The sequence below is a fragment of the Polypterus senegalus genome, chromosome 11, assembly GCF_016835505.1.
Source record: "Polypterus senegalus isolate Bchr_013 chromosome 11, ASM1683550v1, whole genome shotgun sequence".
NCBI classification, from domain to species: Eukaryota; Metazoa; Chordata; class Cladistia; order Polypteriformes; family Polypteridae; genus Polypterus; species Polypterus senegalus.
In genome coordinates, this window is record NC_053164.1 from 101,193,218 (window position 1) to 101,218,717 (window position 25,500).

The following is a 25,500-nucleotide window of genomic DNA, read 5'->3' on the forward strand; positions in this document are numbered from 1 at the left end:
AATATCCAGGAAGTCTTACACGTAAGAGCGGGAGTCATCCGTTTTAACAAGCAGCGTATTGCACTGATACGAAATAGGCTGCCCATTTAATTATTTAGGAATGGATAAATAAATTAAGATTTTGTACAAATAATGTTTTTCATTTTTCTTCCTTCATGGATTCTGTCACCCCCAGCAACAGTTGCTCGCACCCCAAAGACTGTATATAGGTGTATATATGTGTGTGTGTGTGTGACGATGTGGGTTCTGGCTCCACACTCCCTTTGATGTTGGAAGCACTTGAACCCAACACCGTCGATAATGTTGCCGAATGAGCTAGTCAATGGAGGCAAATTAAGCATCTGAGCAAGGGGAAGGTAGAAAGTGCAAAAGTGCTTTTATTTAAAACAGTCAACAAAAACAAAGTTCATAAATAGTGCAGTTCTTCAAATTCATTAAATAAATAATCCATAAAAAGAACGTGGAGTAAAACCAATAAATAGAAAAAACAATCCTTAAAAACGAGAGGTTAAAATCTTTTTAGGAAGCAGTCTTAAAACCATCAACAAATACGGTGCTCTTCTGTTAGCGTCTCACCTGCTTATCCCGTATGGGCCAAGCAGCAGGCAAGACGCTCTCTACAGCTGCCCTCCTCAAACACACGCAAGACTGGAGACCTCCCGATCCCTGGCTTCGGTTTGGCTCTCATCCCAGCCTCGAGACTTGGACTCCTTGGTCTCCAGGACGCTCACACCAAGGACTGCCACTCCAAGCCTCCCGACTTCCGCTGCCTTTCTGCGGCCTTCTGCGGCTCGTCGCTTTCACCTTGGTCACTCCCGCTACCTGCTCGCTCAGCGGGAGCGACATCAACACAAACACGTGGGTGTCGGCCTAACACCCAGCTTCCTCGCAGCTGCCCACGAGCGCTCGATCGGCGCTCACCACACTCACGCACCGCCTGCTTCCTCGCTCCCTGTAACCTCCGTCCTCATCTCTTTTTTTTGTTTTACACCGATCGTTTCTTTCTCTCTCCCTAAAACCGACTCGCGCTTCTTTTAAAAACGTGAGGGGCCATCACAGCTGCAGCATTAGCCACGGGAGCAATCACGAATGTGGGCAGTTCCTCACCTGTGCACACGGTGAGAAACGCCACATCGACGACTGCCCGCTGCTCGCTAACAACGCCCCCTCACGAAGCCGCCTCGGTGCGATGATTATTTATTTAAAATCAATGGCCTTTTCTCCACGAGCTGTGGACCCATAACACCACAGTGTGTATGTATATATGTAGATATGTATGTATATATATATATATGTTTATATATATATGTGTGTGTATGTATATATATGTATTTGTGTGTATATATGTGTGTGTATGTACAGTAATCCCTCGTTATATCACGCTTCGATTTTCGCGGCTTCACTCTATTGCGATTTTTTTCTCATACACGCTTACGTCACTACGCATGCACTTTCTGAGAACTTTTATCTAAGCCCTACGATGGCTCCTAAACGTGCTGCTTTTTCTAAGCCTTCTGACAAAAAAACTAAGTGCCGGAGGAAGATGCTTACTATCCAGGAGAAGGTGAAACTCTTGGATATGATTAAAGATGGCAATACCCTTAAGATTTTGTACAAATAATGTTTTTCATTTTTCTTCCTTCATGGATTCTGGCACCCCAAAGACTGTGTGTATATATATTTATACATAAAAAAAAATATATATAAATATATATATTAGTAGTAGTCCACCGTCTGAGTGTTACATGGAAGCTTATTAGGGTACAATGAAAGAAAAAAAAAAAAAAATAATTTCCACTTTAATCACATAGTTTATTTTGTCATTAAAATAGAACGTCATAAACTTCATCTTAAAATAGTTTAATTTACTAGTTTCTCAAATACCATCGTAGCCAAAGTAGCATGTTAAATGCTTTGCATCTTATGTGTGTGAATCACTACTTGCTTCTTAAACGGGCTTTCTCTTCCTCTGACAGGACACAGAATCCATTACATTCATGATAGTGCCTAATAGGAATTAAAGCATGTATTAAACATGGGAACATGGTGGCGCAGTGATAGTGACGAGCTGGTGTCCCGTCCAGAGATTGTCCCGAGATTGCCTCCCACAAGATGCTTGCAAAGCTGTGCGTCACCTTTGATGAAATAATTTATTGCAGCAGTACTGTCTCTTTCAAATGTACTAACCCTCAATTCCTGTCCTTCCTTTTCTTTCTCCTAGTAACCAATCACCACACAATCAGCTCTTTAATAAATGTCAAGCCAATGATTCTTCAAACTTTTAAGGAACATTGAAATATCTTTGTAGTACATGTTTAATTTTTCTATCCATCCAGTGTCGCGCCAGCCTCAGCAAGTATACAGCATGAGGCAGGAATAATGCCTGAATGGGGCACCAGCTCATCTCTAGCGCTGCAACACCGTGTCCTCGCATGTTTAATTATTAACAATATGGATTATTTAAATGATGTTAAAATTGTATCTGTATAATGTAATAAACATACTTTGCTGCATTTCATCTTAGAAATGATATCATCATCATATGCGCTTTTAAAGTGGCTTAGGTTGTGCAATATTATAACTGTATCGCAAGTTTGCAATGAGGTAATTGTACTTGTTAGTACAAACAGTTCTACAAGGAGTACTTGATGGACTGATTGAGTGTGTTTAGAACTCTTGGGATGAAACTCTTTCTGAACCACAAGGTCCCTACAGGAAAGGCTGTGAAGCGTTTGCCGTATGGGAAAGTTCAAATAGACTGTACGTATGGCTGAGGCAGCGTGTGCTAGATGCTGTATACCATTTATTCTTTTTCTGATCAGCTGCTGTAGAACTGTGATTTCACACTCCGATACAGTGGGATAAATACTCTTCAGTGGTGCAGTGAGAGTAACAATGCTAAAGCAGCTATGGTCTTTGGGATAGTTTGGTCATTCCGTTGACCATTATATTGTTACAGGTTAATTACAATCAGATGCCTTAAACTAATAAACAGTATGCGGTTAATTTCAGTGTATTTGATTAAACCGCGTCAGAGATGTGGATCCAAAAAAGAAAGGAAAACCGCACAGGAACGATAGCACTGCTTTGACACTGGGTGCCACCAGTTTGCAAAACTGAGCGGAGAACTTGCGTACGCCAGGAATTGACCAGGCGTGAAAATGTGCATGGATTTACGGCAAGTTTATTTTTTATACATATCGATGTGAGCGTGGAAACGGGCGTATGCAAAATTTTTATGAGTACGCACTGTTTATAAATGAGGCCCCTGGTCATGTCCTGATCTACTTTTAATTAATTTGCGCAACAACAACAAAAAAAACTCTAAACAACATGTACCAATAGCCAAATTATCTTGATGAATTTATAAAATTAACTGATAAATGGTCATCATTATCACTAAAGTTTTTTTCTTTTAAACCGATTGGTGAACATAATTCTCTAGAAGTCATCAGCCAAATATAAATAAAACAAACATTTATTCAAATAACAAAAGAATTGCATTAATTCTATAGCCAAATAATTAAATCTGGAATACCCATATTTGCAAATGAAAGCAGTTTACTTTGGGAAGCGTGCCTTTTTTGTATGGAATTGTCCCAGAAGGCTTTTATCTTGGTAGTAGTTGTTGTTCTGCAAAAAAAAAAAACCTCTTGATGTTTCATGTGGGCATTTTTTTTTTTTTTTTGCTGGTATAGTATTACATATCTGAAAATCTATTGATTTCATACAAGTAGTATACCTGTGTTTTAGAAATGGTTACTTAATTTTGGTGCCATACAGCTTTTTTGTTCTTTAATAAAAAAAAAGACAGACTTAAGAGTGCTGTACAGATGGCCAAATGCAGATGTATCAGCCTTTTTACAAATTTTACTAAAGAGTAAATTACTAAGTAAAGACTTGAAAGTCAAAAAAGTTCTACTTAAGAGAAAGAAAGCAAAAACTCCCAACATTGAATTCTGCATAAGAATAAAAATAAACCTATAAGGGTTCTTATTATTTCATTCATAAACTGTCTATTAGATTGGCCACTTATCTTTGTCATGATCATTCTTATCAAAATTCACACATAGCACGGGGTGTCTGCCTACTGGGAATGTGTTGTTTTTAGAAATGTAGCACATACTTGAACCTCCATATATACCCCTTCAGTAACCATGGCGAAAATATTAAATAGACAAGAACCCAGACAAATATGGTGCAAATTTCAAATTCACTTAAGAGAGAAACTTTCTCTCAAAATATACCTTGAAGTATAATCCTTTACACATACAAATCTAGGCAGAAGAGAAGCCATTGGAAACATTCATTGTTCCTTTCTTCAGGGTGGAGTGCTTCTACTGCCCTGTCAAGCTGTCCTTGTGTAACGGCCCGTGTCTTGGTATCTCCTTTATGCTCTTGAGATCTTCTTGCGACGGCACATATGCCATCCTGGAAGAGCTGGACTACCTGTACAACCTGAATCAGTTGCAGGTACAGCCTCATGCTACCACTGGTGATAAGGAAACTAGCAAAACTAGAGAAGAATCGGTCAGAAAGGATTAGGAGAGAGCAATTGTCTGTGGCCACCTCCTGTAAAACCAGTCCGTTTTTGGGGGTTGCTTTGCTGTTGCCTCTCCAGTGGACCTGTTATCATTTTCATTTGATTTATAATCGCTTATGCCTCCTCTCTGGACAATTTGATATGCCTGAAACTTAATTGACTTTTTGTTAAAGTGTTACCTTAATTTTTTGAACAGTATGGTTTTCTAGATTGGTAGTTTCTCAAGAAATGGACTAATATATTTAGTCTCCATGCAAAGTGTGTTTGATGCAATGAATGAATTTAAAATGGAACAGGATTTTGTCTCTTGTAACTTTTACTTGAAAGTAACAATTATAGTATTAATTTAAAAGATGTCTGCCATGGGTTTAATGCATTTGCTTAATGTTTTGCTTCATTCACTCAAGCTGAATCATTGAAAAATTTGTGTCAATCAAATCTTTAGTAGAAAAATGTGTTCTTATCAAATACGTGTTTTGTTTAATTCAGTCTTATCAGGCAGAATAGGGAGTATCCTACACATATCTTAATAAACATCAAGTTACAAATCTGTATTAAAACAAGATTTTGAAAGTTAATGTATTTTTTCTTATTTCAAACAACCCAACTCTTAAGTCTGAAATATGTTTCTCATTGTTAGAGGTTAGAGAGTCTGAGACATTTTCAGTAGTGCATTTGTTATTTCTCTGTGAAATTTGAAACCATGGCTATGTTAGTGCATCTCTATTTATTGTCAAAATGTTGTGATTTATGATATATTATCATGTTGTTGAGATTATGAACACCTGACTGTTTTATTTCCTATCCAACAGTGAGGCCACAATAATGTGCAAATGTGCATCCAGTTGCTAAGATGCATGGTTTGTTTCTTATGAAGAAACTGCTTATTAAATAAAGTACTTAAAATTAAATGGAAAAAAAATAAGATTAAGAGATACTAATTGTTTTAATCTTGGTAGACTCCTATATTACACTACTTTTCCCTTTTGTACTCCTTTTATTGTGTAGACTTTATCAGAATGCTTCAGCTCCCATAGACTTAACATTGTTAATAAGGTATTGTACTTTATAACTTTTCCCCACCTTCCCCTCTACATCTGTAACCTCAGGCAATGACACAGAGTAAAATGACAAGCAGGAGTTAAATTACAACTTTTAATAATGTATTATTGATAATAAAATAATAATAATGAAGCAAAGTGCATGTGAATACAGTAATCCCTCCTCGATCGCGGGGGTTGCATTCCAGAACCCCCCGCGATAGGTGAAAATCCGCGAAGTAGAAACCATGTTTGTATGGTTATTTTTATATATTTTAAGCCCTTATATACTCTCCCACACTGTTAACATTATTAGAGCCCTCTAGACATAAAATAACACCCTTTAGTCAAAAGTTTAAACTGTGCTCCATGACAAGACAGAGATGACAGTTCTTTCTCACAGTTAAAAGAATGCAAACATATCTTCTCTTTAAAGGAGCGCCGTCAGGAACAGAGAATGTCGGTGAGAGAGAGAGAGCTGAGAGAGAGAGTGTGACAGAAAAGCAAACAATCAAAAAATCAATACGTGCTGTTGAGCTTTTAAGTATGCGCACCGCAATAAAGCAGCTGCAAAGAAGGGAGCAATGTGAAGGTAGCATTTTTTAGAGTAGCGTCAGTATCTTCTAGGCAAACAGCCTCTGTGCAAACAGCCCCTCTGCTCACACCCCCTCCGTCAGGCGCAGAGAAAGTCGTAGAGAGTGAGAGAGAATGAGAAAAGCAAACAATCAAGCACCACTCGGGAAGCACATCGTATATCATTGAGGAGTTTTATTTAATACGTAATACATGCTCTGATTGGGTAGCTTCTAAGCCATCCGTCAATAGCGTCCCTTGTATGAAATAAACTGGGCAAACAAACTGAGGAAGCATGTACCTTAAATTAAAAGACCCATTGTCCGCAGAAATCCTCAAACCAGCGAAAAATCTGTGATATATATTTAGATATGCTTACATTTAAAATCCGCGATGGAGTGAAGCCGCGAAAGTCGAAGCGCGATATAGCGAGGGATCACTGTATTGGTAAACATACAACCTGATAAATGCTAAACGTGTAGTTTCAGGTGGCACACAAACGTGTAGCTACTCAAATGGTCAAGTCTTTGTTTCTAGTCCACTTTCTTCAAGACAGGCCACATGCCTGTCTCAATATGGCTACCAAGTTGTGCACCTCTTGTTCTTTTCATGGCTGTGATGTGAGGGAGAGAGAGGGAGGTGTAAAACGACCAATTTTATATATTTCTATCCAAATATTTAAGTCAATTGGGTGTCCTGGTACAGAATGGCCTCGGATTCTAAACCAAACCCATACAGCCATACTTTACCAATGGGTACACACACTGCTACCATTTGTTTAGCTGAAGCTTGCCAGCTGTGAAACTTTGTGGCCTTCTTACAGGGGTTGGCTTATAAGACTATCCTGCACAGAGTCCCTTGCCAAACCAGTTTGAGGCACCCCTTTCCACCATGCAATAAATTTCAAATCCTGAGTCAATCGTGAAGTTTCGGGGGTTGGTTAGTTAGACATCAAAGCATTGCCGTTCTCATTAATGAAATACAACATGCCTGCTGAAACACTTAATAGTACATTTGCTTTGTCTGACTTACAAATAAAGACACACAAAATATTTATTAATTTGTATATAAAATATCACTCTACCACAATAATCCACTGTGGTCCTTATTTTTTCCCAGGAATACAGATTAATCATTGGTGGAATTCTGTTGTCCACTAAGACAACAAAAAAGGATCAAACCATCTATTTAAATTACACACACTGTAAAAGTCATTAAGTTTAAAATATTAGAACAAAAGCCTGGAGTTACACCATCACTTCACAGATAGGGCTGCCTATGACCTATGGTCAGTGTTCTTTTTGTTCTTTTAAAGCAAATCCAAAATTAAACATTTTTTCCCCCTTCCAGGAATGTTTCCCTATGCCATGCTTGCTACAACACCACTTTTCTGCTACCCTGATTGGCCTAGACGTTTATTTGCAAAGTTTCCTACCTGCCTAAGAGGAGTACTGCCACCTGTGATGACAAATCCACAAACTAGTGTTTCTTGCCTTTACCCTGAAGTTGAACTGAAAACGAAAGGGTTAACTGCTGAACAAAGCCTGCAAGTCAAGCCCACCAGAGCAAGTCTGCGCCATAAGCTGGGGGCAGTCTTCACAATTATCTATATTGCTGAGCAGTTCTTCTTGCCTTACTCACATTTCATCACTCAGGTATGAGCATGTGTATCAGTCTTGCTATAATTAATATACATACACATTAAGATGTTCTTTAGTACATAGTTAAGCATTTGCTTAGAAATATGAGAAAGTGATGATTTAATATTTCTTGCTTTAGTTAGGATTAAGACTTCGAGCATTTTTCAGTTTTTCTGATTTAACACCTCTTGAATCTCCTTTCCTTATTTTCACAACTCCCAACATTGTGTTTAACTGTTGCTACAGGGGTATAACAACTGGACCAATGGTCTATATGGTTACTCCTGGGACATGATGGTCCATTCTCGATCTCACCAGCATGTTAAGATCACTTACCGTGATACCAAAACTGGGGATATTGGCTACCTGAACCCAGGGGTAAGCAGACTACATCATATTTAATATACAATAAATTAAATTTCACTATACTGTTGGTTCAGCAAATCTTCCAGTGGCCTAATGTATTCAGCAGAGGCATCTTTTTCAGTCTTTTTTGTTTATTTCATATGAGCTGCTAATTTATCTCTCCAGTGTGTAAAATGGGTAAACACCTGTTTTGGCAGAAGTAGAGTATATGTGGCTATCTAGTAGTGCTGCACTTAGGGTAGGGGCTGATTGGGCGCTCAGCTGTAGTCCTCTGGAAGCACATTAGTTTTACCAGCCTAGATGCTGTTGTCAGACAGTATCAGGAGAAATTTCTCTCTTGTTCCAAATGCCAAGGAGCTGATTCTGAAAGTGTCTGCGAATGTTGGACTGGAACAATATTTTTTGGTGAGAGTTTGCATAATTATCTTTAAAGCAGTTGTTTGCATACAGATTGAAGAAAGAAAATGGACGTACTGTATACTTGCAGGGTCCAGAAACTGGTGGGGCTTTGTCTTCACTAGGTAGAATATGTAGACTTTGGTGTATTTAAGAGAAACGGACCATAAGCCATCTGCTATTTCCTAGGAACTGGTCATGTGTAAGCACACTTATCCTTGTGTCTTTCATAGGATATATGTAACATATGATAAGAAGGTGAGAAAGTTTCACATTCTGAGTTTCCTTTGTGGAGGCAGCATTTATGTCAAGGACATTTGTATCTTGTCATGTGACATTTAGATATATTATAATGTGACTGTGTTACCCTTTTTCTAATAAAACTTCTTAGGTATTCACCCAGAGTAGACGCTGGAAGGATCATGGTGACATGCTGAAGCAGTATGCTGTATGTCTGAGTCACCAGTTGTCAAAGTACAACATATCTGAACCAGAGATCTCTTTTGACATTTGGGTATCTATTAATGAGCGTTTCCAGCAGAGGTAAGGCACTACCCTACTACCTGAAAATAAAAGCTTTAGTTAGAAATTGAATATTTCTTGTCCAAGTAATTGGTATTAGATTGGTAAAGTGTGCAGAGAAGACAAGAAAGACCTCACAATTGTGGCACATGTTCAGAAAAAAAAAACTCTTTTACACTCTCTAATGAGAAAAAAGGATGAGTTTTTCTCGGTACCTCAAAAAAATAGTTAAAATATAAGATTGGGATGTTGATTGCTACATTCTGTCATTGAAATGACACACTTTGGTAGGTGTGGATTCAATGGTAAGATTTATATCATCAAGCTTTGGTTAAGAAAAGGGAAAAAAACGCTTATTTACATTTGTTTTAGGTAGTTTTTTTTTTGGTATAAACTGCTATTTTTTATTTCAGTTCTCCAAAGCTGAGTAGGTTAGATTAATTGTTGATACTAAATTGTCCCTGTATTAGTTTGGGAGGGTATATGCGTGAGTGGGCCCCGCTGTAGACTGACTGTCCAGAACTGAATCCTGCCGTGTGGTCAATGCTGCCAGGTTATGTTCTGTCCACCATGACGATGAATTGGAATAAACAGGTTTGAAAATATTAATAACCTTTTGGTAATGATAATAAAATGACCACAAACCTATGTTAGTCCTATTGACCAATTAATGTTATTCTGTTATCTTCTCTTATACAACTCTTCATGTTTTAGGATATTTGACCCTCGTGTGGATATTGTGAAGGCTGACTGGTCACCTTTCAAACCAAATCCTTGGCTTATGCCATTATTAGTTGACCTTTCACCTTGGAGAGCAAAGTTTTCAGAAGTTGAAAATGCACTGGACAATCAAACGGAAGTAGTTTTTATTGCTGACTTTCCAGGTGGGACAGTTTTCTTTGCTTATTCCCTTTGTTATTTCAAATAAAACAAAAATGTCAACATGTGGTGACTTATAAAAGTGTTTTGACCCTTTTGGGCTAAGCATCTTATTTTAATTAGGTCTTTGTTACAGTTACACACACACGTAGATTTGGGGAGTTTGCAAAATTATATGAAAGTATATGGATCTCCCTCCAAGCAATGTTTACTTAACTCTGAGTGCTGAATATTTTATCCAAAAAACTCTGTTTTTTGAAAGTACACAAAATAATGGTTTCATACATAAATTATCATAGAACATCTGTGGCTGTGTGCTGTTTCTGCTGTCTGTGCCTGTTCGGTGTCCCTGGCAGCAGAGGCTGTGCGGGGGTGACTCAATGGCCAGCAGGAATGTATGGCTGTCTGGCTGTGTTCATGTGGCAGGTGGGTTGCATTGGCAGTTGCAGTTTAACACAATCTGGTTTGTACCTCTTGTCATTGTAAGGAACAGCCAACCCCCCAGTCAAATGTCGACATTGACCCTGAAAGCGTTAATCATCAGGGAATTGAAGCTGTTAACCACCACCTAGTCACTTCCTTCAAAAACTCTGTATCTGAACAAGAAAGACACTTTTGAGAAATGCACTGAGTTGACAACAATCACTTTGAAATACTTTCTGAGGCCAGTGGCTGAGTGAGCCATAAAAGTCGAGTAGTTAAGCATAATCAAGAGCCCTGATTAATGCTGACCTTTATGGGAGGATGGCAATAAAAAAAGTATAATCCTAAAAGACAAGTGCATATTATTAGATTGATAGAAGGAATGTGATTGAATAAATGTAGTGTTATAGATAGATGAGGGCAAACAATTGCCCATGCTTCAAGAAGTAGTGTCCCTAAGGTGTGAAGTATGGTTGCAGCACCATCATATCATGGGGATGCATATCATCAGCAGGAATTGGGCAGTTCATTTAAGTTCAAGAAACAATGACTGTAGCACAGCATTGGGAAAACAGCAAGCTAATACAGACTGTCCAAAATTTTTTTTTTGTTTTACTGCTGTGAAAGAAAAATGAACTGCTTGCAAGCTAGTAAGGGTTAAAAGCTGAAAAAGCCGTTTTGCTATAACAAGGTTATTCATACAGGCGTCTGTCATAAGACAGGGTGCAGTAAGCTGACCTAGGACAACTTCCTCTTTAGGAACGTGTCTGTTAGACACAGGAAAAATGACATTTCCTTCTTTAGGACCCATTTGACACATACACAAAACAGAAATGGATGGCCGATTTGCGCAATATAAGACAAAATGCTTAGATAAATGATATTATGCTTTCTGATAAGTAAGGGGAAGAGGAGGGAGGAAAAAAAATATAAAGTTGACCGAAAAGGGGAATCTGTGCTCTTCTGCCTTGCAATGCATAAATCCATGTACTCGTCTGTTACTGAATAAAAGCTGATTGATTGAACTATTCCTGTCTTCCTCTGAGGTTTCTTCCACACTACCAAAGACAAATAAAGGTGAAGTTTGTTAGGAACAGTAAAGGTGAAGTAAATATTCAGACAGTGAAATAGTAAATGCTCCAAACTATTATTTTTGTGAAGTCTAGATGTGTGAAGAGGTCAATAACATTCTAACAGTAACAGGGACTACCAAGGATATTTGAACATTGAAGAGGGAGACGCAGTGCATAAATTACAGGCTGGACCAGATGACCTTTTTTTAGAATATTTAAAGAGATTAGTGAGTACAAATATATTGCATGCAATTTAATCATTTTTCAAAAATCACTGAATACAGAGGAAATTCCAGAAAATTTTAAACTAGCAAGTATTATCCCATTACAGTAAATCTCTTACATATGAACTTTCAAATTACGAACTTTCAAAGATGTAAACGTGCATGTCCAGTAAATTTAAAAATTATTTAAATAAGTGAAAAATTAAACATTATACCATAACTTCAAATTTCAAGGCAGTGCATAAGTTAGTTTGCGTGTCTACCGCCAGGCAGAGTGCAAAACCAACACTATTACTGCTTACATTCTCTGTCACATGCATGCATCCTCTACAAGTGGTTGTTTTTTTGGCTGTATCTCTCTTTACGTCGAGTTAATACGCTTTATTTCAATTACAAAATTTTTAGAAGTAAGTGTAAAAGCAGTGGTGATGTACTGCTAAGAAGTGCCAGTCGATAACAATGGACACAAAAGTGAAAAGAATTAAAAGAGTATAACGAGGCAAAACGTTGGTCGACATTGCTCTCGTTTGTATAACATGAACTGTAAATTCATCTGCACGATTCTAAAGAACAAGGACAAGATCATGGAAAATATTTTTGTTACGTATGCCAGCTCACTAGCCATAAACAAGTCTACCAAGATCAGCTGACTGAAAACATGAAAAAATACAAAAATAAATAATAAATAAATAATATGTGGGTCACAGACTTGCACAAGAGAGAAGGTGAGTCCAGATTTTTTAAAAATTCCATCTTTATAGTAATCTCAAAGTTATCCAAATGGGAGCTGTTTCTTCAGCACTCTCAGTAACCCCAATATGCATGCAGTGACACTGTTATCATCTTGCAGTCGCTCCTTTCTCAGATTAACAAGTGAAAAAACAGCAAATGAACACAAGGCCAAGTCAGCATCTTTTTTTGTATGTTTCCCATATCAACTAGTGGGCAACAGACATATTACTGAACGAGTCTCTGAACTTGCAATTACACCTTCAATGGACAAGCAATTCCTGCCTGCGTTAACAGAGTTTCGGGGCAGAGCACAGTTGGTGGATAGTCGGGGTCTTAAAAATCTCAATTTAAAAATATTAACTTTTCAAAGCTATTTGTACTGTGCGCACAGTATAAATATGTTTTTGGTATGTGTTGAAGAGAGAGAGTTGTTAGGTCTGCATATGTAATCTCGTTTGCTAGCTGTAAGCGAGTCTACTATACCGAGATTAGCTGATGGAAAACAATCGAAGTAAAAAAATACAGCTTTCAGTTTGTTGTTAAAACACACTAGAAATCTATAACAAAAAATACAAATTAACTTTTAAAAGCACTTTCTTCTGTACAGATAGCTATACATGTACATGTTTTCTATAGGAGTTGGAGGTAGGGGGTTACATTGTGTTTGTTTGGTGTATTACAAAAAAGACACGGTGCTAGTGGAAGTCCAGAGAAGATAAACTAAGCTGGGTCCTGTAACGTGAAGGATGTTCTATGAAGAGAAATTCAATTTGCTGAACCATTTCCATTTAAGCAAATGAAGAAGGAAGTAGTTTGGTGGATCCCAGAGATTACATTACATTAAGTTCTTCAACACCATTGAGACACAGATGTGAGTACTGTGATGCTCTGGTTGTATATAGCTTTGGCATCTCCCTGTTCCTTGGTCAGCGATAGTTAAGATATCAAGATGATTGCGTGCAATTGGCTCACAAACAGGCAAGATAGGTGAAAAGTATTTGGTGCATTTTATTCCACACAGGCAGTGTCCAAATACATATGTGCAGTGCAGTACATTTAATAGTAGTATAAATAATCCACAAAAACTAGTGCTCATTATGGGATTTAAAATCAAAAAAGTATGTTACATTTGAAGAGTAAAACCACATTCTTCCATTAAAGGGCTTTTGTCCCAGCCACCTCACCTGCTTTCTTCTGGGATGCCCAAAGCCTGGCTCCATTGCCCCAACACCATTTTTTGGCATTGTTTCTATTACTCACCGCGGGGCCTCCTCCTGCCCACCTTACCTACTGTCAGCCTTATCAGCTCACACTCCTGATTGAACTCTTAATCTTAATTTTTCTTCCTTTACTTCTTTTTCAAGAGATGTGAGTGGGTGGAGCTCTGTGAGGAACTGGGAATGAGTGTGGGAGAGTTTGAAGGTTTGTGATTTTGCCATTTTTTTCCTGCTATTTTGTTCTATATTGTTATCCTGCCCCTAACTATTTTCTTTGTGTTAAGTGCAGTTTATAGTGAGGAAGGCCAGAATGGTCACCTCAGCAGGTGTCCGTTTTTGAAATTGTGATTTAGAAAAGCTCATCCATCAACATGGATTGAAGCTATTGCTGGAAGCGTCCTGTTCTCTGGAGGAATGAGTGTTAGCTATAGGGAATGTGATAGGCTTTGATAATGTTCGTTGAGCCTTAAGAATAAGTAGTGTCATTGTTGGTTTTTGTTGCTGTAATAGATTTTGTTCACAGATTGGTAGAAAATGAGGTTGCTTTCAGGGACATTTTAACTCCCATAATGCCTCTTACTACTCCAGAAAAAAAGATCACCTTATCTAATGTACCATCTTTTCTTTCTAATAAGACCCTTGAAATAGAGCTGTCTCATTATGGACAGTTAGTCTCACAGATTAACACTAGAATCCCTGATGCCTATGAAAAAAGTTGTAATGCTGAGCCCCCTTAAATTCGTTTGCAAGTCATCATCACCGTCTTATTTTGCAAATATGCCAATCAGCACAAGCAGCCCCAACATCTCCAACAGAGTGTAATTGCAGACCGCAGTACCTACGAGGTTGGCTATCCCATCCCCCAACGAGGCAGCTGAAATTAAGTCTCTTTATTTGTGAGTTAGGTGTCAGTAATTGTATAGGGAAAATAATATATCATTATTTTGTATACATACATTTCATGTGTGTTCCGTGTCTACAATGATCTGTGTAAATGTAGGATGACAGGAAATGTGAGGCAAGAAATGTTGAACACATAACTAAAACACAGATTTTTTTCATGTTGTATAATAGACAAATTGTGTGTGAAGACTGAAGTCCAGATATCAAATAAACACTTTCATAAAAGGTATAACAAAACAAGTGCACTTTTATAAAAAAAAATATAAATTAAGAAAAAGAAATCATTCAATATGCATGTTACTGGCAATGTATAAAAAGTAAAGCTCCACTCTAAATTGATAGAAAGTAGACACGTCACCGGTAAGGACTGTTGTCTTATAATCAAAAGGTTAGAGGTTCAATTCTGGATTCTCCTTGCATTTACTGTTTTGAGTAGAGTGTGTTGAAGCAGGCAGACAGGCAGCACCCTCACCCCCAAAGAAAGCACTCGGAGTCTCAGGACAGACAGCAGAATCAGGCTTTATTGTATGGCACACATACATGCTCATCTCGGATGGAACAATGAGTATCCAGCCATAAGCACCTTTCACATGTATTACATTTCTTATTATTTAAGACGTTATTCTTCCTCATCTGACTCCTAACATTTCATTATTCTAATCCTCCCTCAATTAATTCCACCAATAATTCTTAGTTGAGGAGGTGCCAAACCAAACACTGTCTATCTTATCTGTTTGATAAGGATAATTCTTGCTTGCTAACATTATTTACACCCAAAGAGTTTACATTCTCCTTCGGCTCTCTAGCACGTCTGACCTTTGGCTTATGAAATAGTAGCGTTTTCTAGCTAATACAAAATAATAAAGAATATGTAGACATGAATCTTTTTAATCCTAACACTCACATATTTAATGCTTATAAAAAAACGCCTACTTTTCCATGTGCTCCTATAAAAGCTGCTATTATTGTTATTAGCCGATGTAAATATACGGTACTTGTAAAAGTTATCACTGAAGGGATAAAAGGCAACATACAAATGCAGCTCAGTCATTTCTTGTTGGTGTCTTGTTGAGCAAATGATTTTGAACAATTTTTTTTTATTGAAGAGTCCAAGAATAAAACTTAATAAAAAAAATTGTTCAAATTCAGTTTTATTCAATAATCCAAGAATAAAACTGAATTTAAAAAATTGTTCAAATGACTTGATACAAATTTTACTCCCATGTCGTGACGATGTGGGTTCAGCTCCATGCCCCCATCGCTGTTCTGAAGCCCTTGAACCCAACACCGTCGATAATTCACCGAGATGAGCTAGACAGTGGAGGCAACAACATAGCAAGGGGATGGTACAAATGTGCAAAAGTGCTTTTATTAAAAACAAGCAAGTGTCTATAAAGTGCAGTGATTCAAAGTTGTTCAAATAAATAATCCAATAACAAACATGGAGATAAAAAAACAATGAATAGAACAAAACAATCCTTTAAAACCTGAGGTTAAAACATTCTTTAGGAAGCAGTCTTTAAAAACAAATGACAAGCCCGGTGCTTCTTTTAAACTAGCGTTAGCGTCTCACCTGCTTCACCCATCTGGGCCCCGCAACAAGTGAGACGCTCTCTCTGCAGCTGACCTTCTTTGTGCCTGCTTCTGCTGTCAGTTGCCTTACCGATCATTGGCTCCGGTCGGCTCCTCCGGACAGCTACTCTCCACGACCAAGGCTCTCACACAGGGAACACCACGTCCCAATTCTCGACTCCCGCTACCTTCTGCGGAGAGTACTGCACCTTCCGGTCACTCCCACCCTGCGAAACAAACTCTGCGGGAGCTACCACAACCACTACTTCTCCCAGGTGTTGGCCAAACACCCAGGCTGGCTTCACCCTCTTCTTGCTGCACCGACTTGCTGTTTCTCCTCACTGCTTCCTGCTTCCTACTGCAACCTCCGTTTCCTTCTCTCTCTCTTTCCGCTTTGTTTTTTTTTCTCCTTCTTAACCGACTCGCGCTTTTTTATATATTGAGAGGGGGGCCATAACAGCTGCAGCACATTAATCCCAGGAACAATCACCGATGTGGGCAGTCCCTCACCTGTGCACTAGGTGAGAAACGCCCACATGGCAGATCGCACCGAGATCATCCTACAGCCTCCATGCCCCCTCACTAAACCGCCTCGAGCGTGGTGATTATTTATTTAAACAGCCTTTGCTGAGCGAGCTGTGGACTCATAACACCACACACGTGTGTGAGGAAAAGTAACATCCTTTACAAGTACCATAAATTTATACTGGCTGTTACACAATCAAATCAAATATATGTTTTATTCAATAAGAGTAACAATAGGAACAGCTTACTACTCAAAATGGTAAATCTAGGAAGGGCCTGGAATCAAACCCACAACCACTTGATTACGAGTCAGCAGTTCTTACCTCAGCACCAGGTCATGTCAGCATTGTACCCTAACCCTGAATAAAATCACACTTGTTTTCTTATACTTGTACCTTTTGTGAAAGTGTTTATTTGATATTTGAACTTAAGTCTTGACATATTATACACTTCATGTCAAAATTTTGTCATTAGTACTATAACATGAAAAAAGTTTCTGTTTTAGCAACATTCAACATTTCTTGCCTTGCATTTCCTGTCATCCTACATTTACCCAGAAATTTTTTTGACCGACTTGAGTAGCAGCGGTGGGGAGGATTGGATAGCAGGTTGCTTGCTGCTTGTGCTGATCGACAAATTTGCAAAACAAAAGACATTAATGGCTGAGAAAGGGTGTCCTTTTTTTTTTTTTTTTATTAAATGTCTCATCAGAGTGTAACCTGAATGAATGTGTATTTTTAGGTGGGGATTTTTACATGCACCATTAATGACACCCTACACAGAAATCATGCACTTCCCCTCCCACAATCAGTTAGAGAACTCAAAGTGGTCACTGAACAATATCAGCTGAAGGATGTGTGGAGGGCTCTGAATTGGGGCAACAGACAGTACAAGTGGGCATAGGTACAAGGTGGCATTCTTTCCCTTACCAGGCTTGATTGATTTTATAATTTTGATCATCATTTTAGCTGGTTTACATTCTGTGTCATTGTGCCCACAAGTCTTTCCAATCACATACTGATTGCATGCTTATGTCACTCTTAAAGACAAAGTTCTCAGTGGCATTTTAACAGCCTTCTATGTCAGGACTCCCATTTTAAAAATTGTTCTAAATGCTTTTGGACACAGGATTAATCAGTTCTCCTGTCTGAGTCCTCTCAGAGTGGTGGGATGTTGGTAAAGTGCAGATTCGGCAGTTCTATCGGTAGCACATGCTGAATGTCACACAGAGCTTGAATGGTTTTATGAAAGCATTAGAGGAAGACATAGCAGCATTCCAGCAGGACTTTGATTCCTCTAGGGGCAGTGAACAACTTGAAATGTTGAAAATGAAAAAAAAGTGCCCTTACACAACTGACTGTAAAGTCCAAGATGTTTTGGTCAGAGCTTGATTTCAAGCATAGAATGATTTTGATGCTCCGGCCAAGTACTTTTTTGGGCTGGAAAGAAAATGGGGCCAAAGCAGAATGATCCTTCTGAAAGTGAATTAAGAAGCTTTTTTAAAAATAAGGGCATTTTCTGTTGATTTTTATTCTAAACTTTTTTCATCTGAACTGATACTCCCGGATAATACGTGTCAGAGTTTTATAAATGGCTGCTGCAGGTGCCAAAGGAAAAGTTAATGGTTTTACAGGGAGGGCTTACCCTTGAAGAACTCTCATAGGCGATGGCAAGCTTTCCAGTATATAAAGCCTCAGGTGGTGTTGGGGCCTACTGTAGCATTTTACTGATTGTTTTACTGATTGTACATCCCTGAGCTGTAGAAGGGATGTTGTCACCATCATTCCAAAAAGGTGATTTGTGTAATATTAAACACTGGAGGCTAGTAGCCTTACCTTGTACCAACTACAAAATTTTTTCCACAGCATTGCCTACTATACTGAAGGAGGTGTTGAGGCATGTCATTCAGCCTGATCAGAGTTATGGTCAATATACAGTATAACAACATGTTTTTTATTAGGAGAGAGAGAGAGAGTTTAGGAGTACACACTGATACAGTGCATTACCGCACCCACCACAAACCAACTCAGGGTCCAGATTAGGACCTGAGTGTAGCCATGCAATGGGTGATACCTCAGCACCACACTAGTTCAGAAGGAGTGGAACAGTGTGAAGTTTTTTATGGTGGCTGGAGTGCCAATTCTGCCACCAACCCCCAAATTTTTACCTGCAGGTTGGTGGGCCTACATGCATCCCTACATGGGATTGATGCAGATTAGTGTTATATAGAACAGAGTCCCTTTTGGCATTTATGGGATTCGAACCGGCAACCTTCCGATTGACAGTGCAAATCCCTAGCCTACCCATTTTTATTAGGGATACATTTAATATCAGCAAACTGTTTGGATTACATGGTGGCCTAATTTTGTTGGACCAGGAGAAGGCTTTTGATTGGGTGTAGCACTAGTACCTGCGGCTATTACTAATGGGATTTGGATTCCTGCCTTTCTTTCTTTCCATGATTCAGGTGCTCCATAGTGATATTCAGGGTATACCAAAAATCAATGGTTGCCTGACTGAGCCTCCATTTAGCATGAATAGAGAGATTAGGCAGGGTTGCTCCATGTCAGGCATGTTTTATGCCTTGGCTATGGAGCCCCTGCTGATCAAATTAAGGAGAATAGTGGCTGGATTGTCTGTCCCTGGGTGTACAGTGCCTCTAAAGATCTCGACATATGCAGGTGACCTCATAGTGGTAGTTGCAAAGCTGTGTTGTAGATCGGCTAGTATCTGTGCAGAATGAGTTCCAGAAGGAATCCTCCGCTAAAGTAAATTGGACCAAGAGCTCTGGAGTATTATTAGGATAGTGGATGGGTCCTTTTCCCTTCATTTCCATCTGGACTGAAATAGACGAGATGGTATTACAAACCTAGGAATACATCTGGGAGGAATAAAGAGTTACTAAAAGAATTAGGAGGGAGTTGCAAAAAATGTCAGAAATCAACTATAATTGTGGAGATGGCTACATCTCCAACTGTCATACAGAGAGTGGATGCTAATCATAAACAGTCTCATTGCATCTGTTCTCTGGCACAGGTTGTCTGCCTGCACCCTCCATGTAATTTGATTACTCAAGTGCAAAGGGAGTTGGTAAATTGTTTTTGGAATGGAAAACATTGGTTGAATCAAGGCATTTTGTACTTGCCCAGAAGTGATGGTGGACATTTGTAATAGGAAAATGCTTTTGCAAAAGCTGCTCTGTGGTCATATGGCTGTGTCCTGGAAGCCAAAAGCATGTGCCAAGTAGGCAACCTAAAATTGGACAGGCCCTTTTCTTAATAGACAGGGGTTCCTTCCCTGTTGGAAATATTGCAGACATTTACCGAAGTGTGCTGAGAAATTGTCAACAGCTGGGGCCTCATTTATAACCGGTGCGTACGCACAGAAATGTTGCGTAAGAACTTATCCACGTTCAAATCGCGATGTATAAAACCTACACTTGGCGTAAAGCCACGCATTTTTCCACGGTACCTCATACCTTGTCGTACGCAAGTTCTCCGCTCGGTTTTGCAGACTGGCGGCACCCAGCATCAAAGCAATGCTACTGTTCCTGTGTGGTTACACCTTATTTTCCTGACGTGGCTTTATAAATACACTGAAACTAACCGCATATTGTTTATTAGTGTAATGCATCTGATTGTAATTAACTTGTAACAATATAATGGCCCAGGGAATAGCCATAGTATTCCAAATACCATAACTGCTTTAGCGTTGTTACTCTAACTGCACCTTCTTTTAGTTGCTACCGTTAGGAGTTGCCACAGCGGATCATCTTTTTCCATATTGCTCTCACTGCACCACTCGGAGTATTTATATCACTGTATCTGAGTGTGAATCACAGCAGCAGCTGATCGGAAAGAGAATTATCGGTATACAACTTCAAGTACACGCTGTCTCAGCCACGGCAAAACGTTTCAAAGCCTTTCTTGTACGGACCTCGCGGTTCAGAAACAGTTTTATCCCAAGAACTATAAACGGACTCAATCAATTGCTCCTTGTAGAACTGTTTGTACTTATAAGTACAATCACCCCACTGTAAACTTGCACTACAGTTATAATATCGCACAACCTGAGCCACTTTATAAAGCGTGTATTTACATATGATGACGATATCATTTTTAAGGTGAAATGCAGCAAAATATGTTTATTATATTATACAGATAAAACTTTAACTTCATTTAAATAATCTATATTCTTCACTGGGAGTGTCGTGAAGGATAGAATAATTAAACATGTACTTCGAAGATATTTCAATGTTCCTTAAACGTTTTGAAGAATCGGCGCTCTAAGCTTACAGATGGCTTAGCTTCTATTACAGAGCTGATTGTGTGGTGATTGGGTATTTGGGGAAAGAAAAGCAAGGACTGCACTGACAGCTACGCCAATATATATTCAGGGCCGATCATGGCGACGGGCAAAAACGTGCCCCACACGTGGGCGGCCAAACTCAAAGGCGGCCGTTGAGGAGACGTGCAGCAGCCAGCGGCGCTGCGACGGCGGCTGTCCGCCTTTGAATTTTAAAGTCTGAGGGCGGCCGACGACTATAGCAGCAGCGGTGTTTGCAGTGAGCAAAGTTTGACAAAGTTTCGTGTAGTGTGTATATTAGTCGATGCGTTGATGCCTATTAGGGACTCCACATACATAGCGATTTGCTCGCGCGAGTGGGCGCAAAAGCCTTTGATGGTCGCCGGCTCATCGCATGCTCTTTCTGAACGGTTCCATTGCTTACCATGTGTTTACGACACGCTTGCGCGTAGCTACGCGCGACCAAAACTGTGTGTAGTCCCTTAGTCAACGTTCAACTTGCATGTTTCATGGTTGCGTCGCGAAGGCGATAGATTTCATGTGAGACGCGTACGTTCCTCAGCGGGATTGCGAGTCAAGAGAAGCGGCAAAAGACAGCGGGGCTGCGGCGATCTCTGAATTGACTGTTTGTCACCGTGTGCAGAGCTGCCTGTTGCTTAGAACGATTAAATAAGCCGGCTTTCTAATCTAGGCTGGTTTGATTCTTGATTTGATTCTATTTGTTTGGACTACACAAAGGCTCAGGACTCGTGGTTCTACACAAACGTACGTTATGATTATGATATGCTGTTTCATTGAGAAAGTATGTACAGATTTTTTTAACACTTTGAGCCCACATTTTCACCGGCAATGTATTTTTACATTTAAAATGACCATTGGTGGCGCACGTGGGGCTTAAAGTGTTAATGAAATATTTCAGAAAAATTACAAACTTTTACATGTTTACTTATTGCCCAATGCACACTGACTTGACATTAGTGTGTATTGTGTATATGTCACTTGTGTGAATTAGGCCCAAGATTATTACAAAATTATTATTATATTTGAATTAGCCCTTTATTCTACCTATTTTGTAGAATGTCCGAGAGAAAGACAAAATCTGAAAGCGGGTGGTACTACAAGCAAAACAGAGAAAAGAAGCTAGAAGAGAGGAAAAGTCTACAGGGAGCTCTAGACAAATATATTTTTCATCCAAAAACTTCTGAACTTCCTAGTACGAGCTTATCACACTTCGGACAACCTGCAGCTGATTATGAAGTACAGCACCTAACACCATCTTAATCCTGTTTGAAGTAATACATGTAATAGTAATATCCGTCATATCATAATAGAAAATAGGTACGTAGGGCGGCGAAACCACATTCGCAGAAAGGCGGCCATCTACCCAGGATCGGCCCTGTATATATTAAATATAAAACAGAAAGAGAAAATAACAACACAGCTAAAAACGCAGCGACAAATTTCGGCAAAAGTTAAATGCTTGTGTCATGAGCACGAGGCGGCTATGCAGTGTCTGCAACGGACGTGGCCATCCACCGTGCATAAGCTACCTTACTGACATTGGCGGGCGAAGGAGTCACCGATTCTTCCACTGCCCAGTGCCACCACAAGCCTAGAGCCGCCCCTGAGTACTGCTGCAATAAATTATTTCATTGAACGTCGCACACAATCACAGCGCCGTGAAACTCATGTTTAATAATGTGCTTTAACTCCTATAATCATGAAAATATTACGTATACATCTAAGTATTTTAGTTATTCAGAGAACTGTAATATCACGAATGTAATGGATTCTGTGTCCAGTTGGAGGAAGAGAGCCTGTTTAAGAAGCAAGTAGTGATTCACACACACAGAGCACATAGAAGATCAAATACAAAACAAAGTATTTATCGTGCTACTTTAATTACGATGTGATTTGAGAAACTGGTTAATTAAACAATTTTAAGATGAAGCTTATGATGTTCTACTTTAATGACAAAATAAACTACGTGATTAAAGTGGAAATGTCGAGATTGAAGTTGACATTTCGTGCTTTTTCCCCACTGTGTGCCTTTTTTTCTCTGTACCCTAATAAGCTTTCATATGACACTCAGACAGTGGGCTACAACTCGTCTTTTCACGGCGACTTTGATATGTGACTTCTTTTTTATTTCCGGCACTGTGTGATTTTGTGAACGTGAGCTTTCAAGTTTCTCCAACACTCTATGTCACTCGATCAACTTCCTTTTGTTGTTTATACCACGGTTTATTTGAACAAATAGTATGTTTTTCCTTTGCCTCCACTTAGTATTCGCTGAAATTCTTATATTTTCCCCCGTGCTTTTCCCATTGTCTTTTCACAGAAGGCTGAGCTTAAGGGCGATTTATATTCATTTGCATATTCAAAGAGGCGTAATTCTGGGAGGAGTTGGGGCGTTACATAAAGCGAGTGTACGAGCGTTACTTTTCACGCTGATTGGGATTTATGTAGTGGAAGAACGTGGAAGTTGGAGTACGCAGAGATTCCTGCATCTGGATTTTTCACATCATCAGCACATTTCAGCTTTTGTGCTTATGCCATGTTATAGTGCGAGTTCTACGCACGGCGTTATACATGAGGCCCCTGGACTGTCCTATTGAGGAAAGTTCTTTAAATTTATATTGGACTTTAGAATTGCTGGTCATCTCTAACATGGCAGTAGAGCCAATATCTCTGAGACAGTGCCTGATCAATGCTGGTACTTTACAAATAAAACATACAATTCAACTATAGATACTTAGTTGGCTGAGCACAGAGAAGGTGGCTGCAGCTTTAGTTCTGGGCTCTTTGCGCACAGCAGAAAGGTTTTTGTGACAGATTTTTTTGAATATGCCTTCATCAGCTAAGGGCTTGTTGCCAGACTGTCTCAATGCTGCCGATTAATCAGAGCCCTTGTCTGCTTTTCAAATTTATTACTTAGTGCCAGGCCAGAGAGAACATAATGGGGGTGGGGAAACTGCAGGACAATGAGAAAGACTTAACATCTTCTGTTTGATTCTGCAGAAGGGAAGGCACTATATGAAGTGTGTATCCTGGTTCGATACCAGTCCCAAATATGCAGATACCCTGATACACCCTGGTGGGATAAACTGAGAGGTGAAGAGTGTGTAGTTCCCATTTGGGACAGTCTGTACAGACTACCATTGAATACGAGAACTGGTGATCTGCAATGGAGAGTTGTACATGGGATTGTGACAGTTAATTCTTTTTTGTCTTGAATTAAACCTCATCTCAGAAATGTGTCTTTTTTGCCGACAAAGAGAGACTGTTTTCCACTGTTTTCTTTATTGTTTTACAACTCAACCTCTTATCTGCAATGGTTGTGTTTTTAGTATTTTGGGTGTTTGTTTTAAAGATCAGGTTTTTATCTTTGGTATCACTAACTTGAGAGCAAAAAAGTATGTTAGCAGATTAGCAATTTTTCTTTTATTATGCCAAGCTAAGCTTGCCATTTATGTCATTAGTAATGAAAAGATTAGGAGTGAAGGAGAGTCTGACTTGGTGGGTTTCTTTAGGACACAATTAAAATGAGATTTTTTTTTTATTTAGATTACAAGTTTTATAAGATGACCCACAACTTGCAGACCTTTATAGAATAATTTTGTACATCAAATTAAATTTGTAAAATTGATAATGAGGATTGTGTTTTCCTATTGTGAATTAATTACTGTGAAACTTTGACATATGATATCGGTCTGCTGAACATCCACTCACTCATGAGCAAGGGGCCACTCATCCACGATCTCCTCACTGATCGTAAATTTAACTTTTTCTGTCTAACTGAGACATGGCAACAACCTCATGACTTTTCCCAACTTAACGAATCCACTCCCCTGGGGTTTATGTACATCTCTCAACCCCGTGGCTCTGGCTGGGGAGGAGGTCTTGCGTTAATGTATCGTGAGAAATGGAAAGTCTTGCATTTGTCTGTTCCTACCTTCAGTTCTTTTGAATCTCTTGTGTGTCAATTAAATGGACCTATTCCTACTATTATTGCAACTGTTTACCGGCCCCCTAAACCAAATAATGACTTTCTGAACAACTTTGCTGTTTTCCTTACACACTTATCTACTGTTTTGATCTATGTGGCTATTCAACTTCACTCTCATTTATCTCAAAATAATCTGTAAGAACAATTCCAGCCTAGTTTTTGTCCCCTCCACAGTACAGAAACATAACTGATAAAAATTACTAAAGACCTCCTTATAGCAGTTGATTCTGGTTTAGTTACTATTCTCATCCTCCTTGATCTGAGTGCAGCCTTTGACACTATTTGTCACACTACTCTTCTTAATAGATTATCTTCGATTGGCTCTATCTCACTAGCAAACCTACTGCTTCCTTTCCACCCTCCTCACTTATTGGTTGCTTAGAAGAAATCAAATCCTGGTTTTCTTCAAATATTCTTAAATAGTGACAAAACTAAGGTTCTCCTCATTGGTACAAAGTCAACATTATCCAAAATGATCATTTTTCATTTGTTTATTGATAATTCCTCTGTCTCCCCTTCCCCACAGGTTAAGAGTCTGGGTGTCATCCTTGACAGTAC

General features: G+C 39.1%; 1 protein-coding gene across 2 annotated transcripts in view; it reads left to right on the forward strand.

Annotated features, from left to right (window-relative positions):
- The window catches only part of ggcx (gamma-glutamyl carboxylase), a 72,881-nt gene that overhangs the window by 25,128 nt on the left and 22,253 nt on the right, over window positions 1–25,500 (forward strand). For both annotated transcript variants that reach the window (XM_039769380.1, XM_039769381.1), the window contains exons 8-11: window positions 7,507–7,811; window positions 8,043–8,174; window positions 8,950–9,101; window positions 9,795–9,964. In XM_039769380.1, the coding sequence (XP_039625314.1) occupies window positions 7,507–7,811; window positions 8,043–8,174; window positions 8,950–9,101; window positions 9,795–9,964 (759 nt within the window). The remainder of the gene's footprint in view (window positions 1–7,506; window positions 7,812–8,042; window positions 8,175–8,949; window positions 9,102–9,794; window positions 9,965–25,500) is intronic.